The following is a 12,500-nucleotide window of genomic DNA, read 5'->3' on the forward strand; positions in this document are numbered from 1 at the left end:
CCCCGCCAGCAGCAGATCCTCCGCCGGCCTCCGGGACCCACGGTGAGTCGTCGGGTTTCTGCCCGGCCCAGAGTGCAGTGTGGCGGGGAGAGCTGACAGAAGTCCCCGCGGCCTGCTGCTGTCGGTGCTAGCTGAGTGCGGGGTGGCTGTGCGGGGGTGGCGGGACTGTTTGCGGGAGAGATCACTATAAACATGAATACATAATTAACTACTACATCCGGTTTGGATTTTCACAGTAAAGATTGAGTGTGTTCCCGTGAGCTTCACGTGCTCAAAGTTACCGAATATATTGAATAGTTCTTAAAACTCTGGAGCTCCATTCAGTCTCTGTGGTTGTAGATATATAGTTTAACCTTTTTCCCGCCTGTCACGCAGCCTGTGGAGGTTTAATTATTTATTTTGAAAGTGATTCCCGGGCTCCTCCATGCTAACCGCTGTTAGCTTCACGAAGCTAACCTCTGCTTCTCCATTTTAGCTGCAGAGTGCGCGCGGCCTCTCCCTTCTGCCTGCCTGTCTGTCTGTCTGCCTGTCTGTCTGTCTGTCTGCCTGTCTGTCTGTCTGCCTGCCTGCCTGCCTGCCTGTCTGTCTGTCTGTCTGTCTGCCTGCCTGTCTGTCTGTCTGACTGTCTGTCTGACTGTCTGTCTGTCTCTCTTATATTCTGTCTGTCTCTCTTATATTCTGTCTGTCTCTCTTATATTCTGTCTGCCTGCCTGCCTGTCTGTCTGCCTGTCTGTCTGTCTGCCTGTCTGTCTGCCTGTCTGTCTGTCTGCCTGCCTGCCTGTCTGTCTGTCTGTCTGTCTGCCTGCCTGCCTGTCTGTCTGTCTGTCTGTCTGCCTGTCTGTCTGTCTGTCTGTCTCTCTTATATTCTGTCTGTCTCTCTTATATTCTGTCTGTCTGTCTGCCTGTCTGTCTGTTTGTCTGCCTGCCTGCCTGTCTGTCTGTCTGCCTGCCTGTCTGTCTGTCTGTCTGTCTGTCTCTCTTATATTCTGTCTGTCTCTCTATTCTGTCTGTCTCTCTTTATATTCTGTCTGTCTCTCTATATTCTGTCTGTCTCTCTTTATATTCTGTCTGTCTCTCTTATATTCTGTCTGTCTCTCTTATATTCTGTCTGTCTCTCTTATATTCTGTCTGTCTGTCTCTCTTATATTCTGTCTGTCTCTCTTATATTCTGTCTGTCTCTCTTATACTCTGTCTGTCTCTGTTATATTCTGTCTGTCTCTCTTATACTCTGTCTGTCTCTGTTATATTCTGTCTGTCTCTCTTATATTCTGTCTGTCTCTCTTATACTCTGTCTGTCTCTCTTATATTCTGTCTGTCTCTCTTATATTCTGTCTGTCTCTCTTATATTCTGTCTGTCTCTCTTATATTCTGTCTGTCTCTCTTATATTCTGTCTGTCTCTCTTATACTCTGTCTGTCTCTGTTATATTCTGTCTGTCTCTCTTATATTCTGTCTGTCTCTCTTATACTCTGTCTGTCTCTGTTATATTCTGTCTGTCTCTCTTATATTCTGTCTGTCTCTCTTATATTCTGTCTGTCTCTTATACTCTGTCTGTCTCTCTTATATTCTGTCTGTCTCTCTTATATTCTGTCTGTCTCTCTTATATTCTGTCTGTCTCTCTTATACTCTGTCTGTCTCTCTTATATTCTGTCTGTCTCTCTTATACTCTGTCTGTCTCTCTTATATTCTGTCTGTCTCTCTTATATTCTGTCTGTCTCTCTTATACTCTGTCTGTCTCTCTTATATTCTGTCTGTCTCTCTTATACTCTGTCTGTCTCTCTTATATTCTGTCTGTCTCTCTTATATTCTGTCTGTCTCTCTTATACTCTGTCTGTCTCTCTTATACTCTGTCTGTCTCTCTTATATTCTGTCTCTCTTATACTCTGTCTGTCTCTCTTATATTCTGTCTGTCTCTCTTATATTCTGTCTCTCTTATACTCTGTCTGTCTCTCTTATATTCTGTCTCTCTTATACTCTGTCTGTCTCTCTTATATTCTGTCTGTCTCTCTTATATTCTGTCTGTCTCTCTTATATTCTGTCTGTCTCTCTTTATATTCTGTCTGTCTCTCTTATACTCTGTCTGTCTCTCTTATATTCTGTCTCTCTTATACTCTGTCTGTCTCTCTTATACTCTGTCTGTCTCTCTTATATTCTGTCTCTCTTATATTCTGTCTGTCTCTCTTATACTCTGTCTGTCTCTCTTATATTCTGTCTGTCTCTCTTATATTCTGTCTGTCTCTCTTATACTCTGTCTGTCTCTCTTATATTCTGTCTGTCTCTCTTATTTAAAGTTGTTTTGATGCAGCAGCAGAAAGTCTGACTCAGCAGATTTTGTCATATTGTTTCTAAATAAGAAAAAAGGCAAATTGTGGAAATAAAGTTCTGATGTGACCGCCCCCTCCTCCACCTTTTCTAACAGCCCCCTCCTCCACCTTTTCTAACAGTCCTCCTCCACCTTTTCAAACAGTCCTCCTCCACCTTTTCAAACAGTCCCCTCCTCCACCTTTTCTAACAGTCCTCCTCCACCTTTTCAAACAGTCCTCCTCCACCTTTTCAAACAGTCCCCTCCTCCACCTTTTCTAACAGTCCTCCTCCACCTTTTCTAACAGTCCTCCTCCACCTTTTCTAACAGCCCCCTCCTCCACCTTTTCTAACAGTCCTCCTCCACCTTTTCAAACAGTCCTCCTCCACCTTTTCAAACAGTCCCCTCCTCCACCTTTTCAAACAGTCCTCCTCCACCTTTTCAAACAGTCCCCTCCTCCTCCACCTTTTCAAACAGTCCCCTCCTCCACCTTTTCAAACAGTCCCCTCCTCCACCTTTTCAAACAGTCCCCTCCTCCACCTTTTCAAACAGTCCTCCTCCACCTTTTCAAACAGTCCCCTCCTCCACCTTTTCAAACAGTCCCCTCCTCCTCCACCTTTTCAAACAGTCCCCTCCTCCACCTTTTCAAACAGTCCCCTCCTCCACCTTTTCAAACAGTCCCCTCCTCCACCTTTTCAAACAGTCCTCCTCCTCCACCTTTTCAAACAGTCCCCTCCTCCACCTTTTCAAACAGTCCTCCTCCACCTTTTCAAACAGTCCTCCTCCTCCACCTTTTCAAACAGTCCTCCTCCACCTTTTCAAACAGTCCTCTCCTCCACCTTTTCAAACAGTCCTCCTCCTCCACCTTTTCAAACAGTCCCCTCCTCCACCTTTTCAAACAGTCCTCCTCCACCTTTTCAAACAGTCCTCCTCCACCTTTTCAAACAGTCCTCCTCCATCTTTTCAAACAGTCCTCCTCCACCTTTTCAAACAGTCCCCTCCTCCACCTTTTCAAACAGTCCCCTCCTCCACCTTTTCAAACAGTCCCCTCCTCCATCTTTTCAAACAGTCCTCCTCCACCTTTTCAAACAGTCCCCTCCTCCACCTTTTCAAACAGTCCTCCTCCACTTTTTCAAACAGTCCCCTCCTCCACCTTTTCAAACAGTCCTCCTCCACCTTTTCAAACAGTCCTCCTCCACCTTTTCAAACAGTCCCCCTCCACCTTTTCAAACAGTCCCCTCCTCCACCTTTTCAAACAGTCCTCCTCCTCCACCTTTTCAAACAGTCCCCTCCTCCACCTTTTCAAACAGTCCCCTCCTCCACCTTTTCAAACAGTCCTCCTCCATCTTTTCAAACAGTCCTCCTCCTCCACCTTTTCAAACAGTCCCCTCCTCCACCTTTTCAAACAGTCCCCTCCTCCACCTTTTCAAACAGTCCTCCTCCACTTTTTCAAACAGTCCCCTCCTCCACCTTTTCAAACAGTCCTCCTCCACCTTTTCAAACAGGCCTCCTCCACCTTTTCAAACAGTCCTCCTCCACCTTTTCAAACAGTCCCCCTCCACCTTTTCAAACAGTCCCCTCCTCCACCTTTTCAAACAGTCCTCCTCCTCCACCTTTTCAAACAGTCCCCTCCTCCACCTTTTCAAACAGTCCCCTCCTCCACCTTTTCAAACAGTCCTCCTCCTCCACCTTTTCAAACAGTCCCCTCCTCCACCTTTTCAAACAGTCCCCTCCTCCACCTTTTCAAACAGTCCTCCTCCATCTTTTCAAACAGTCCTCCTCCTCCACCTTTTCAAACAGTCCCCTCCTCCACCTTTTCAAACAGTCCCCTCCTCCACCTTTTCAAACAGTCCTCCTCCATCTTTTCAAACAGTCCTCCTCCATCTTTTCAAACAGTCCTCCTCCACCTTTTCAAACAGTCCTCCTCCACCTTTTCAAACAGTCCTCCTCCTCCACCTTTTCAAACAGTCCTCCTCCACCTTTTCAAACAGTCCCCTCCTCCACCTTTTCAAACAGTCCTCCTCCACCTTTTCAAACAGTCCCCTCCTCCACCTTTTCAAACAGTCCTCCTCCATCTTTTCAAACAGTCCTCCTCCTCCACCTTTTCAAACAGTCCCCTCCTCCACCTTTTCAAACAGTCCCCTCCTCCACCTTTTCAAACAGTCCTCCTCCATCTTTTCAAACAGTCCTCCTCCATCTTTTCAAACAGTCCTCCTCCACCTTTTCAAACAGTCCTCCTCCACCTTTTCAAACAGTCCTCCTCCTCCACCTTTTCAAACAGTCCTCCTCCACCTTTTCAAACAGTCCCCTCCTCCACCTTTTCAAACAGTCCTCCTCCACCTTTTCAAACAGTCCCCTCCTCCACCTTTTCAAACAGTCCTCCTCCACCTTTTCAAACAGTCCCCTCCTCCACCTTTTCAAACAGTCCCCTCCTCCACCTTTTCAAACAGTCCCCTCCTCCACCTTTTCAAACAGTCCCCTGTGGTCTAAATTAAACATCTGTGCTGTGCTTTGGTCAGAATATAACATGAATCAAGCACCAGAGGAGGTTTGTGACCCTGTATAAACCAGCTCTCTCAGAACGCTCCGTTTTGGTGTGTGTGTCTCTTTAAATGCAATGACCCCCCCATGGGTGGAGATATCAGGGGAGGGGAGGGGATTCATTCTTTTTTCCCAGAATCCCACTGTGACATCACAAGGAGAGCACATTAGAAACAGAGCTTCTCTGTGTTGTAAGACTTATGCAGACCACAAACAAAGGACTGGATGGTTTATTTCACATGTTGTGGGTCAGTAGACTCTCAGCTTACACAGATATATGTTCACAAACACTGAAGAAGTGGATTCTTCAGAATATGTCCCCTTTAATAAAATGTAAACAGATGAGTTGTAACATTCAGCCCGTACAAGTGAGGACAGAAATGAGCTCTAGAGACCCAAACTGTTTTTTTTTTACCAGGCTTTAAACATGTTTATTTTAACATGGGGCTCTATGAGGACTGACTCACTGCAGGAGACAGACTCTAGTGGACACTGGAGGAACTGCAGGTTTTTTTTATAAACTTCTGAACACAGGTAAAGAAAGCAAAGATACTAATTCCAGAAAACTCTTCAAGGAGTTTCTGAAATGATCTAGATTGTGTGTGACGTGATGCTGAGCTGATGATTTTTCACCTTAGATCTGAGTTCTCCTCCGCCTCGCTGAGCACGACCAGACTGTACGAGGCGTTCAAAGTCCACCACAGAGAAAACCTCACAGCAGAAAGAATGCAGCTCTTTAACTCCTCCTTCTGTGTCCTGCAGGGCGATGGCGAGGCCGAGCCACAGCGATCACGTCCTCCAGCAGCTCAACAACCAGCGGGAGTGGGGCTTCCTTTGCGACTGCCTCATCGCCATCGGAGATATCTACTTCAGGGCGCACAAGGCCGTGCTGGCGGCGTGCAGCTCCTACTTCAGGATGATGTTCATCCGGGACCAGCAGGGGGCGGGCCGCCTGGACCTCAGCAACATGCAGATCAGCGCCGAGTGCTTCGACCTCATCCTGCAGCTCATGTATCTCGGGCGCATTGTCGTCGGCAGCTACGAGTTCGAGGAGCTGAAGGCGTCCATGGCGTACCTGCAGATGTACTACATCCCCGACTCGCTGGAGGACCTCAGGGACATCAGGAGCTCCAACCTCACCCCGTCCTCCTCCGCCTCTGCCTCCGCCTCCTCCTCGTCCACTTCCTCCACAGGACCCGCCGGTGGGAAAATGATGTTTGGCGTTCGCATGTATGAGAAGCCGAGGCCTCCCGCCCCCGAGGTGGAGCGCATACCAAAAGCTGTCACCAGCTCTGCCGCACGACCAGCGGTTCCAGTGACCGCCAGCAGACCGGTGGTGGCGGAGGAGGTGGTGAACACTCCTCTCATCGTGGCTCCGCCCGTGGTCGACGGAGCGGTGGAGCAGCCGTGTGATTTAAGAAAGCGGTCCAGCGCCAGAGGTTCAGCACTCAAAGACCGTCCACGTTTTGGACGCACCTACACCTGCGACGACTGCGGTTTCGTCTTCAGCTGCGAGAAGCTTCTGATCGAACACATCCTGACGTGCACCAACAGGAAAGCCTTCAATCCACCGCGAGGGAACGCAGACGGGGACAACGACTCCAGCAAAGCAGAGAGCTCCACGTCAGAGAGCTTAGACGACCACAGAGCCGTCTGTAAAGGCGAGGACGACTGGCCCGGGGTCAAGGTCGACTCTGATCTCACCATCAGGTCGGTGGCGGCCGGGACAGACGGCGAACCTGGGTCGACCCGGAGCGTCTCCATCAAGACGGAACCAGAAGAAAGCGTGTTCCCTGAGATAGAGATGGTCCGTGTGGGCGACCGGGACCTGCTGAGGGCAAAGATGAGCGTTGAGCGTGAACCAGCGCCGAGTGTGTCGGGCGTGGAGAACAGCAGCGATCCTTTTGAAGGTCACATGTCGAGCAGTGAAGATTTGGGAATCCCCACGAAGCTGCGTAAGGTCAAAGAGGAGAAGCAGGACCCTGACTCCGCCCCCTGCGAGCTGTGTGGCGATCTGTTGACAGAGGAGGACAAGTCGGCCCACTACCTGTCCAACCACATGGGTCACATATGCGCCTGTGGGAGGTGTGGCCAGGTGCTGATCAAAGGCCGTCAGCTGCAGGAGCACGCAGAGCGCTGCGGCGAGTCCCAAGGTCGGGAGTCGGACTCAAACGGGGAGGACGAGGCGTCTCTCCTCGAGGAGCCGCAGGGTATGGACGAGGGTCTGCTGGAGGCCGCCGACCTCGCCTGCTCTCACTGCGGTCTGCTGTTTCAGAGTGAGAGCGTAGCGCTGGAGCACGCCTTGTCCTGCCACGACCAGGAGCTGTTCCGCCCCGTGCTGCTGGACGACGGCGCCGAGCAGGATCACCGGCGCAAACACTTCTGCAGCATCTGCGGCAAGGGCTTCTACCAGCGCTGCCACCTGCGGGAGCACTACACGGTGCACACCAAGGAGAAGCAGTTCACCTGTCAGACCTGCGGGAAGCAGTTCCTGCGGGAGCGCCAGCTGCGGCTGCACACCGACATGCACAAAGGCATGGCGCGCTACGTGTGCCCCGTGTGCGACCAGGGAACCTTCCTCAAACACGACCACGTCAGACACATGATCTCACACCTGTCAGCCGGGGAGACCATCTGCCAGGTGTGCTTCCAGATCTTTCCAGGAGGAGAGCAGCTGGAGAAACACATGGACGTTCACCTGTACATCTGTGGCGTCTGCGGAGAGAAGTTCCGCCTCCGTAAAGACATGAGGAGTCACTATAACTCCAAACACACCAAGAGACTATAATCAGAAGCGTCCTCTGCATTTATACCAGTTTGTTACTAAAAGCCATAAATGTGAGAACAAATGTATGCACTTAAAACACCAAAAAGACAACTTTTAATCTGCACTTTTAAACATATGCATAACCTAAAGAGGCGTTCACACTGCGAGCAACGAGGCGAGCAACGAGGCGAGCAACGAGGCGGGAAGTCGATTGTTCTGTGTGACAATCTGCAGCTTTAATTTTGAAAACACTTAAAGGCTTCATATGATGATATATAATCAAGTATCTCCTCTAAAAATAACTCTGTGAGTCATGACTGTCTACAATGGGTGTAACACCCGAGTCCCACTGTCTGTGATGTTTTCAGAGTTTTCAGAGTCCTATCTTCAGTTTGTTTACATCGCCTGGACGGCCGGCTGACTCCTCCCCTCGTGTATAAAAGTTGTTTAATTGAGGGACTAGAGAAAAGAAGAATAACATACTGTACTCACTGCTTAACTGTGTTTCTAGATCACGCTCATTTCAGGTAAATTTACATGCAGTGTGAAGATACCAGCATAATAAAGATCGCTAGCATTAGCATGCTAACACAACAATACAGCGCGAGTTGTTTTGGTTTCATGCTGGAGCTCAAGGGCGACATCTGCTGGATCAAAACATCACATATAAAGACTTTAAGCAACGGTACGAGAATACCGAACCGAGTCGAGGAACCAACCACTTAACCTTAGTTAACTGTCCATAACCACCGCCAGAATACACGCCTATCAAAGCTAACCAGCTAAAGAGCTAACGAGACGTTTTATCGAGAGGGTATGATGTTCAAACATCGCTCAGTAAGAGGTGACAATCGTTAGTCAAAGAATCAGATAATTCACGTCCGGTCATGGAACCAGAAATCCAGAACCATAACCTGGAATCGACAAATCGTTTTTGCACTTGAACGCACCACAGTGCACCTGGCTGGAGACGACCCCTGACCTCTGACGTCTCGCCTCCACTTGTTGTGTTGCTCTCAGTGTGAACGCCAAGGCCGGCAGTGAAAGAAATGGAAACTTGCTGCAGCTCCTGTTTGTTTGATGATGTCACCGTCAGGGGGAGGAGCTTAAGAGTCAGTGACTAACACGCTGAAGTTCAAACAACCGTTAACGTTCTCGTTTGATTCAAGTCAAAAGCTGAACCTGTGAGAAGACGCCAAAGTTCAGCTTCTTTGTGAACCGTCGGGTCTCTCAATTTGAGTCGACGTTTTCTAAGCTCTGATGTCATCTCGTCTCTCTGAACACGCCACACGTTGGCTGAGTGGCGGTACTCGTGGTGGGAAAGCACTCTGATTCTTTTCTGTAGTTACTCAGTCAGCTTTACATTCACCGTCCAACGTGCTCTGTGATCGGTGCCTTTACTGTGACGGCGGCGGTGCACGCCAGCAGCACTGCGTCCTCTATGTCCCCCTGCTTCTTCACAGAGATGCATGCTGGGGGATGGGCAGGTGTGAGTCCACACACCTCGTGTTTCAAAGTGAACACTTAAAGGGAAACTTCACCATGAAACATGACTCTGTACTGACTTTGGGTCATATATGTAGAAATGTGAAATACATTTTGAAGTTGGAGCCTTCTTGACTGAGAAAAGACAGAAAGTGTCTTTTTGGCTCATGTGGATGAAAGACACCAAATCCCAGAATGCACAGCACAGCAGGCCACTCCCACTAAGATCCTCTAGTTCAGAATCAGAAACACTTTATTAATCCCAGAGGGAAATTCCATTGTTACAGTTTCTCCAAAATAGACAGTATAGCAGTAGAAATATAACCGGCCGGCCTGTCGGCAGCAGCCGTCTCACCGCTATATTTATATTTTATCACCCACTGATCTGTGATTGGTCTGTAGCTTCAGCTCCTTTTCAGACTTAGAAATACAAAGATTTCACATCTCAGGGGAAAATGAAGGCGGGATGCACGACCATTCAAAAATACTACCAGGTTTCTAATGATGCTAAGCTAAATGCTAATGGGTGACGTATCCCTTTAAAGGTCAGGTCGTGGAACAGCACAACACTAGAAACGGTCAGCTGACTGGAACCAGCACAAGGTCCAGGAGCCGGTCTGGAAACTCTGTGGTGGACTTCAAACACAGACAGGAAGTGTTGAATCAAAGTTTACTTTGGACTGTTGCCTTCTTCATGTTTGATACCAATGTTGCCCAACAGCAGAGGGAATATTTTGACCGGGTTCTTGCGATGCAGTTTGAATAATTTAGGGAGATTGAATGCCCCAGGTTTGGTGAGGGTTAGGGTCTGAAGAAGAGAGGTCAATATATGACTTTTGCCTTATGAGTCTTGTGAAGTTGTGTTTCACTGCAGTCTGGTGCCGGCTTCAAGAAAGACCCAAACGACAAACCCAAACATTTCAGAACATGTAGAAACCAGTTAAAGGTCCACGTTCTTTTAAACCTGATCCAAACCAGTTTCAACCAGACCACGATATGTTTCACACTTTGAACTACACTCAAACCTTTAGGAACTGGTCCAGACCAAAGTCCGTTAAATCAGAACCAGCATCATCCAGGTCCAGCCCTCACCATGGTTCCAGTTTTTGAAGTCTGTTGAAGGATGGTGAGGCTTCTGTTACGCGTTTGGACAATCACAGGTCAGACGAGGACGCTGCTGTCTCGTGGTTATCGGGCGCTCTTCATGGTTTTATTCACATTCACAGGTTTAGTAGAACCGGGTTTAGTAGAACCGGCTGAGCTGGACACAAATATTGTGACGATTTTATTCAGGAGCTCAAATATTTCTGCGGCCGGGAGACGTATAAAAGTATCGAAACCTTTTGACCTTCTGAAATCCAGATTTGGTGAATTTAAGAGTCTGGCTCAGATTTTTCCGGTCCAGTACCAGGACTGGAGCGAGCTGGGTCAGACTTTGGAACCCCTGGTGCCCTGTAGAAAAGAACCACGCAGACAGTTCTTCATTGTGCGTGTGCGTGCGTGTGTGAGATCGCACATGAAAACTAAAGAGACAGCGGCACATGATGAGGTCACACAGAGGAGAAACCGGCGCCGCACAGCGTGGCGTCTACACAGAAACACCTTAAACAAGGAGCGTTTTCAGTGAACACGCCGTTTGTGTACAGAAGGTCAAAACAAACTTGTCTTCTGAAATACACGCCTACACGTGGACGAGGCCTTGGGTTCCTGAAACGTCTTCTCCCGGTCCTGAACTTTAAGTAGAAACTCTTTAAACAGTTACTGAATCTTCCTGATGTTCTCTGTAACGCCTCAACATTTGGCGAGGGATTCTGATTGGTCCTCGTGTGTTCGGCTGTTTAATTTTTTTCTGATGTTCAGTTTGTGAAGTTTTCAGCGACTTGATCTCAATCAGCACTCAATAAAATAAACAGAGTGATTAAAACAAACGTGTGTTTGGAAATCTGTGTCTTTACTTTTCTCTCCTTGAAGATGTCGGCTGAGATTAAAGATCTGAACATCTGTGCAGATGTTTTTAAAACTTCATTGAAAGCCCTCCTACATGTTCCTCACCTGAGGCTGTGAGGAGGATTCACAGGATTAATGTAACAGCTGATCTCAGAGTCTGTATTTTAATCTGTAAAGTTCTCAGCCTGTAGTTCACAGTTTGTCCACACGGGGGAGCTGCAGGATGAGCTGTGAACGACAGGCAGTGATCAGAGTCACTCCAGATGTTTATTAAAGATGAGATCAGGTGAGATCTATAAGACTCTTTAACACGGAGTAAAGTTTAAACATTCAGAGTCACTAACAAACCAGGTGTTACCTATCCGTCCAATCAGGAGCCGGCAGCTCTGTAAACAAGGATGCAGGTTTCCTGTTGGGTTAAAAATAAAACTCAGAGCCAGAGAGGAACTCAGCCGGAAACTTTAATCAGCTGATGGAGCGACCTGAGCAGCTTCCTGATTCTGATTAAAGTCGTCCATCGATGACTCAGAGGTCACAGGTCACATACTGTTATTTCAAAATAAAAGCACACAGCAAATACTCTCAGCTTAAAACAAGACAAACATACAAAATAAAAGCCCAACAATTTTTATTTTTAAATAACAGAATTTCAAACATTTGATTCAAAATGTTTTAATAGTTTGACAGCTTTGAGTTTTAAACTTAAACTAAAAACAGATTTTTCCACCGCTCAGTGATTAACCAATGAGCAGAGGTTATCTGGACGACCCCTCTCTGTCCACCTCCCGGCACCCGGCTCGGTGTGTGGGCAGGTTGGATGGATCATCGGCGGTCACAGCGGGGGGCTCGGAGGAGCTGAGTCCAGCCTGAGGGGGGTCAGTGGGTCCAGGTCCATGTGGGTCTACAGGTTTTTACATCAACAGAGATAATCAGGAAGTGGATCCACCAATCAGATCTACTGTAACTGCTTACATCATCACATGCTCCTGATGTTACATCTTTTAAAAGTTACACATTAGAGATTCATTTAAAGGTTTTAAGTTTCTTTGAGGACTCTATTGGTCTTGTCAGGAGGCGGGGCTTATGTGAATGAATCAACACTGAATGATTATTTTCACCTGATTGATCTTCTTCACTCGTCTTCATCCCGGAGGTCGAGGCTCCCGGCTCCCTGGTCTCTGTTTTTGCCCCGGTCCCGGTCCGGGTCAGTCCAGGTCCAGCTGTGGGTTTCCAGATCAGACTGTAGTACAGAACCAGGACGGCGGCCGCCAGAGACACGGTGAGAACGTAGACCAGCACGGTCACTAACCTGACCCACTTCTTGTTGGCTCTGGTCTCCAACCTGGCCCTGCACTCCCCCGTGTACGAGGCCGCTCTCCCACGCCCCTCTGGGCCCCCGGTCCAGCTCCACAGGTCCCGCATGCTGCTCGCTCGGGTCAGGAACAGAAATGTAGAAAAC

General features: G+C 48.2%; 2 protein-coding genes across 3 annotated transcripts in view; one reads left to right on the plus strand and one right to left on the minus strand.

Annotated features, from left to right (window-relative positions):
• The window catches only part of zbtb1 (zinc finger and BTB domain containing 1), a 15,134-nt gene extending 4,112 nt beyond the window's left edge, over nucleotides 1-11,022 (plus strand). For both annotated transcript variants that reach the window (XM_065963556.1, XM_029282375.2), the window contains 2 exons: nucleotides 1-42; nucleotides 5,605-11,022. The exon at nucleotides 1-42 is cut by the window's left edge. In XM_065963556.1, the coding sequence (XP_065819628.1) occupies nucleotides 5,609-7,630 (2,022 nt within the window). In that variant the 5' untranslated portion in view covers nucleotides 1-42; nucleotides 5,605-5,608 and the 3' untranslated portion in view covers nucleotides 7,631-11,022. The remainder of the gene's footprint in view (nucleotides 43-5,604) is intronic.
• A 478-nt stretch (nucleotides 11,023-11,500) lies between these two features.
• The window catches only part of LOC110003029 (putative transmembrane protein INAFM2), a 1,350-nt gene continuing 350 nt past the window's right edge, over nucleotides 11,501-12,500 (minus strand). The window contains exons 1-2 of the mRNA XM_020658722.2: nucleotides 12,160-12,500; nucleotides 11,501-11,942 (exon numbers count right to left, since the gene is read on the minus strand). The exon at nucleotides 12,160-12,500 is cut by the window's right edge and continues 350 nt beyond it. Coding sequence (XP_020514378.1) covers nucleotides 11,797-11,942; nucleotides 12,160-12,463 — 450 coding nt within the window. The 5' untranslated portion in view covers nucleotides 12,464-12,500 and the 3' untranslated portion in view covers nucleotides 11,501-11,796. The remainder of the gene's footprint in view (nucleotides 11,943-12,159) is intronic.

The sequence above is a fragment of the Labrus bergylta genome, chromosome 15 (assembly GCF_963930695.1).
Source record: "Labrus bergylta chromosome 15, fLabBer1.1, whole genome shotgun sequence".
Classification (NCBI taxonomy): domain Eukaryota; kingdom Metazoa; phylum Chordata; class Actinopteri; order Labriformes; family Labridae; genus Labrus; species Labrus bergylta.